The sequence below is a fragment of the Ceratotherium simum genome, chromosome 22 (assembly GCF_057802395.1).
Source record: "Ceratotherium simum simum isolate JZ-2026a chromosome 22, ASM5780239v1, whole genome shotgun sequence".
Taxonomy (NCBI): domain Eukaryota; kingdom Metazoa; phylum Chordata; class Mammalia; order Perissodactyla; family Rhinocerotidae; genus Ceratotherium; species Ceratotherium simum.
The window spans coordinates 35,457,971-35,463,970 of NC_141921.1; the positions used below are offsets into that span (position 1 = coordinate 35,457,971).

Consider the following 6,000-nt stretch of genomic DNA (forward strand, 5'->3'; position numbering starts at 1 on the left):
CTGGCCCCCAGCGAGATCAGCATCTCTGTGTCCTTCTCGGCATGTGCGTCGTCGGTCCCCTGCCCCCTCCGCTCCCGGAACCCCCACTCCCCCAGCTCCCCGCGGGAGGCAGAGCAGGCGGCGGGTCGGGCGCGGAGCCGCCGCGCACCGGCTCGGGGCCGGGTAAACACCCCGCGGGGGGGCGCGGGGCCGGGGCGGGGCTCACCGGGGCCCTCCGCGCGGGCGGGACGGCGGGCGATGGGGGCGGGGGCAGGAAGCGAGCCGCGGCCCGGGCCGGCCGGCGCGGCCCCGTGACGTCGCTCGGCTTCCAGGGATCTCTCCCCGAGGCCCCGGGTCCCCTCCTCCCCGCCCTCCTCCCGCCCCCTCCCCGTGCCGCGCCTCCGCGCCGCGGCCGGCATTTCTCGCTCACAGCTCGCTCGCGGGCTGGCTCCTGTGTCCCAGCCTCCTTCTCCTCCCTCTCTTACTCTCCTCCTTCCCTCTCCGGCCCTCTTTCTCTCCCTCCCGTTCCTTTGCCTTCTCCTCTCCTCTCCGATCCAGATCTAGTCGTCCCCTCCCCCCTTTCTCCTCCTCCTCGCTCCCTCTCTCTCTCTCTGTCGATTCCACTGCCTCCCTCTCTCATTCGGTCTGTTTTTCTCCCCGTCTCCCTCTCGATTTCTCTCTCCCCCCTCCCTCCCTCCCTCCCTCCGGGTATCCTCTCCCCACCCCGTGCCCTCCCTCCTCCCTCGCTCCCCTCCCCCTCCGCCCCTCGCAGCCCGGCCGCTCGCAGCTCCCAGTCAGCCTCCCCGAGCCAGCGCCGCCGCCGCCCGCACTCGCCGCAGGACCGGCCCGCCCGGCTCCCCGGGGTGCGCTCTCCTCGGCCCCGCGCCCTCCGGGCTCGCTGGGACAGCCTCCTCCTCCCGGCTCGCGGCCCCGCCCGGCCCGGCCCCCGCCCAGCGCCCGAGCGCGCCGAGGATGTGAGTCCTGCTCGCCTCTGCCGGAGCAGCAGCCACTCGCGCGCCGAGCCGGAGCGCAGCGCAGCGCAGCCGCGGGCGCTCGCCGGGTCGCTCGGGCGGGCTGCGCGCTCCTGCCCTAGCGGCGTCCCCCGGCCCCTCGTCGGCGCCACCGCCGCAGCAGCCCGCGGGCCGTCTTCGGCCGGCCGCCCCCGGCCCCAGCGCCGCTGACCCTGTCCGCCGCGGGCGGGGACGCGGGCGGAGGAGGCGCCGCCGCGGAGCCCCCGGACGCGACCATGTCGGAGGTGCTGCCCTACGGCGACGAGAAGCTGAGCCCCTACGGCGACGGCGGCGACGTGGGCCAGATCTTCTCCTGCCGCCTGCAGGACACCAACAACTTCTTCGGCGCTGGGCAGAACAAGCGGCCGCCCAAGCTGGGCCAAATCGGCCGGAGCAAGCGGGGTGAGTTCGCGGCCCCCTCCGCAGATACCCCTTTTCTCCAGCACTGAGGCTTGGCCAAGGTTTGCTGGGGTCTCCTGCAGCCAGAGCCGGTTCCGACCCAATGGAATCCCATCATGTAGAATTGGGGGGATCCCGCACTGCGGGTCCGCCTTGGGCTGGCCGCGGGAACCCCTCCCGCTCAGCCTGATCCACGGTGGGGTCACCCAGGGGGCGTGGCGGCTTCTAGCTGCAGGGGGGGCTGAAAGGTTAAACCCGGCTCCCCCCCCGCCAAAGTTTGCTTTTTGATTTCTGTGCTCCCCTCTTTTGCGCAGTGTAGTCGCAGCTGCACCCGCTCTACAACCGCGAGGAGGGGGTCCCAGGGCTCCCCAAGGGACGGCACGGGGAACTGTGTTTGGGGTAGGGCCCCATTCCTGCAGGGAAGGCGAGGGGCTTTCGAGTCGCACGGGCTTTTTTCATTGTTACTCGGCAGGGAAGGGGGTTTGCTGAGCCTCGGCGCTCGGCCAAGAGCCGGAAAAGCCCCGGAGCGACTGAGACGCAGAGAGGCTCCGAGAGGAGCTCGGGAGGCGCGGGGACAATGAGGGAGACCGACAGCTGCCGGGAGAGACTGAGACGCAGAGATAGGGAGGGAGGCGGGGGGCGGGGAGGAGACCGAGATGGGCAGAGACCGAGACAAAGCTCGGGAGAGGGAGCCAGAGCGGGAGAGCCAGCGAGCCGGGGACGCAAGTCTGGAGAGGACAGAGAGGCAGCTGAAACAGTGAGGGTGACCGACACCCCAGACACAGAGAGAGACCCAGAGCCCTCGACAGGTGACCGTCGCGTCGAGAGACTGATGGGGGGACTGAGGAAGGCGAGGTAGGTAGAGATGGTGAGAGAGGTGGAGGACGCTGGGAGAGGCAGCCGCGGAGAGGCGGGCGAGCCCCAGGCAGGCGGCGAAGGGAGGCTCTGACCTCTGCAGAGGCGGGGAGAGCGGGGAGGCCGAGTCCGCCCGCGGGCGGCGCGGAGAGGGCGCGCAAGAGGGGGGAGCCTGCCCCGGTGAGGCCAGAACCCTCGACGAGCTGCGCGCCGTGGGAACCAGCCCTTGGCGTCCCTCCTCGCTCCCCGCATCTCCGCACTCAGCCTTGGCCACCCGCGCCGCTCTCGGGGCATCCCCGAGGGTCCTACACCCGGAGACCTTGGCTCCTCCTCCTCTCACTCTTCTGCCCCGGAGCCTTCTTTCTAAATAAATGTGGCCGGGGCGGGGCGGGAGGGGGGCGGTGAGGACGCGGCCAGTGCGCGCCCTGGCTGCAGCCAGGCTGCGGGTTTGCGCCCTCTCTGCGTCTTTTTTCTTAGAACCTAGGTGGGACGCAGCCTGCGGGTGGGGGGAGCGGTTCAGAGGAAAGCCGCTAAGGGACCCCTGGCGAGGCAGAAAAGGGCTGTGTCTGCGCGCAGGGAGCCCTCCTCCCTCTTCCTCCTCCAATCCTTCCCCACCCCCACCCCCGCCCCGCCGCACCGCTCCCGGGCGTAACGGGAAACGTCCGAGACCCCAGGCGAGGCCCAAGTGCGCTCACCTCTCCTTTTCTCTCCTTTTTTTTGCAGTTGTTATTGAAGATGATAGGATTGATGACGTGCTGAAAAATATGACAGACAAGGCACCTCCTGGTGTCTAACTCCCCCAAAGACAATGAGTTAAGGGAGAGAATAAGAATAAGAACGGCGATAAGAGTTATTGGCAAAAGGAGCATGAAAAGAGAAAGCACTTTGAAATTTATTACTAGCTTGCTACCCACGATGAAATCAACAACCTGTATCTCGTGTCAGGCCGGGAGACAGATGAGGCGTGAGGAGGAGGAGGAGGAGGAGAAGGCTCTGGGCTCCTCTGCAAAAATAAAAATTTTAAAAAATTTTAAAAAAATCACTATATACACATAAAGAAATAAAAAAGAAGTCTCAGTTGCAGCTATTTGTCAAAATTAATATCCATTTCTTTTTATATACAGTGAATATTGCGCAATTATAGATCTGGATTTTAAACCACTTAAATAATGAAGCCGCCACACCGGTTGTTTTGAGGTGTTGGCATTCTTTGCTGATTTGGCTGTTCCCAATGTTTACATTATTTAATCTTGCAAAAATGATTCTGTGCACTTGGATGTGAAATGCTGTCCAGTTTTATTTTTTTATGTTGTTATCCTTGGATGTACAAAAAACCCAGAAAATGATCTCTCTAGATATTCTGTTTTATTTTGGTCATCCTTTGAAGTTATCAGGAATGTGTTTAAAACAAGAAGAGAACTTTTCTAAGGAATGATACCTAGAAAGAATCCTTGTTTTATTTTAAAATGAATCGTAAAGCTTGTGTTTCTTTTGTTGCTGCAAGCTATTTGCCCAAGTTAATGCAAATGGACACATTTTATATGTCAGGAAAAAAACACAAAAAACAAAAAAAATGCTTGAGCTTTTTCTAACCTCTCCTTGCAGTCTGGTGTGTGAACAGCCTGTTTTTTTCTCTAATATTGTGTCAATTTATTCTCTTTAATGGACTGTAAAAAAAATGTAATCACAAGAGTGCCAAATATCTTGAAATGCCGAAAGGCATTTTGGTTTCCTTTCTCTGTGCTCTGAGTCCACGTAAAGGAATGCTTGGAGTCTCTTTTCTGTTATTTATAGGGGTTCTCTTAAGGCACACCAGCTGCCCGTTTTGCATGGTATTTGCAAAAATGCCTCCTGCGTGAGGAAATCTTTTACCATTTTTTGTTTGCAACTTTGGACCTCAAGAGGTTTCTTCCCCTCCCCTGTTCCCTCTTTTCTTAATTCGATATTCTGGATGTTGCACCTAATTTAACCAGCACACAGGGCTATTTCTCCAATGTACAATAAAAGAACTGTTCCTGTGTCTCTCCTCTTTTCTCGGCTTTGGTTCAGGGGTTTGCTTTTTGTCTGCTGGTGGCGAACAGAAGGCAACGGGAGCTTTGGTCTGTGAGGCACAAAGGCAGTGTGGAGGGCCCCGTGGGTTGGGCTCAGATGGTAGGAAGAATGATTGGCCATCCCCAAAGAGCATGTTCATTCAGTTTGGGTTTGCATTGGGATCCCCTGGATTCCCTGAGGTTTCTGCCATTCGGGTTCGGGGAGAAGGGCCGGTGTGTTGGGAGGCAGTTAGTTTTGTTAAGAGCAAAGTTTGGAAGCTGGCAGACTTGGATTCAAATCCCAGCTCCTTTGCTTCCTAGCTCTATGGACTTAGGGAAGTCCTTTCACTTCTTCAAGCCTCAGTTTCCAAATCTGTGAAGTGGGGATAGTGTAGCTCTCACCTCTCAGGGTTGTTGGGAGGATTCACACAACATCCAGCACATAGTAGCACTCAGTGTCATGTGCCCATGTAAGTCTTCATGGAGGCCACCAGTCCTGAAAGGCAGGGCCGGGAGGAGCTCTGCTCTTTCCCCTGCATCTTCGCCTTCCCGAGTCCATAGGTCCTTGCCTGAGGGATGAGCCTGGTCCTCTGGGGCCCACAGCTCTGCACGGCTCAGGCTTGCCTACCCAGCAAGCAGCTTTCCGCCAATCATCGCCCGAGAAGGCTGGTTATGAAAAAGTTCTCAGCCCCGTGTTGGGCTCAGGCAGTTAATGGCGGTGGTGCAGGCCCCTGGGGGAGGAGGGGTTGGAAGAAGAATTTTGGCTGAAGAAAGGCCAGGAGAGGTTTTTCTCCCGGGCTGTTCCACATCCAGGAGCCCCAGAGCTGGGAGCTTTTAATGTGTTTGTTGTAAAACTGTCAGCCGGGGAGTCACAACACAGCTCACAGTGACAGGAGCCTGAGTGTGACTCAGACATCAGGTAAGACAGGCCCCGGGGTTGGGGGGAGGAAGAGGGGCTCCAGAGGGCCTGTGGGGGAGGGGCATGATGTCTCATCCCCCTTCCCAGGCAGTGGAGGTCCAGAGCCCCAGGAGGACCCAGCAGGAAGCCCCTCGTCTTATCAAGTCATCATTAGGAATGGCGGGCAGGCTGGAGCTAGAGGTGCCAGCAGGATGATTGGGGATGCCAGCTCGATTTGCCCAGGAGTGTGACCCTGTTCCCAAACTTGGCTTTCCTCCCTGCTGACCCCAGAGAATCCCAGGGTTTTGGAGCTGAGGGGCCTTTGAGCCCCAGGGATCCCAGCTCTCTCCCCTGTGCTTTGCTCCTGAGAAGGCTGGGGGGGTGCCTCAGAGAGTTAGGGTCAGGGCGCATCTTCTGTGCGGCATCAATCTGCCAAGATGGGGAAGAGCCACATGAACAGATTCTTTCAGAAGGCACCGGCTCTGTCCGCACCCAGGAGTAATTATCACTTACCTGATCAAAGCACTGTGCAATTACAAAGAGCTTTCCCTTCCATTCTCTCACGGAAGCAGCCCTGCAACCCTGGAAACCCACAGCCATTAACTCTCTTTAGCGAGGAAAGTGACACCCCATAGGGGCTAAAAGGACCACACAGCATCCACATTAATTGAGCTTTTACTGTATACCAGGCTCACCACAGTCCCGTGAAGTAGGCATTATTATTATCCTGATTGTATGGAGAAACCAGGGCTCAGAGACGATAAGTAACTTGTAGAAGGTCACTCAGCTAGTGGGTGGCTGAAGCAGGACTTGAACCCAGAGCCCATGC

The 6,000-nt window shown here is 58.9% G+C and overlaps 1 protein-coding gene across 1 annotated transcript; it reads left to right on the top strand.

Moving 5' to 3' along the window:
* Nucleotides 1-330: 330 nt before the first annotated feature.
* On the top strand, nucleotides 331-4,265 carry CAMK2N1 (calcium/calmodulin dependent protein kinase II inhibitor 1). The gene is made up of 2 exons (XM_004425665.2): nucleotides 331-1,391; nucleotides 2,967-4,265. The coding sequence occupies exons 1-2, from the start codon at nucleotides 1,226-1,228 to the stop codon at nucleotides 3,035-3,037; spliced, it is 237 nt and encodes a 78-aa protein (XP_004425722.1). The 5' UTR covers nucleotides 331-1,225; the 3' UTR covers nucleotides 3,038-4,265.
* Nucleotides 4,266-6,000: the final 1,735 nt, after the last annotated feature.

What these genes read in the sequence shown, in the direction of transcription:
- CAMK2N1 (XM_004425665.2), top strand. Translation starts at nt 1,226, where the DNA reads ATGTCGGAGGTGCTGCCCTACGGCGACGAGAAGCTGAGCCCCTACGGC. An exon ending in AATCGGCCGGAGCAAGCGGG is followed by an intron (nt 1,392 to 2,966) that starts GTGAGTTCGCGG and finishes TTTTTTTTGCAG; the next exon opens with TTGTTATTGAAGATGATAGG.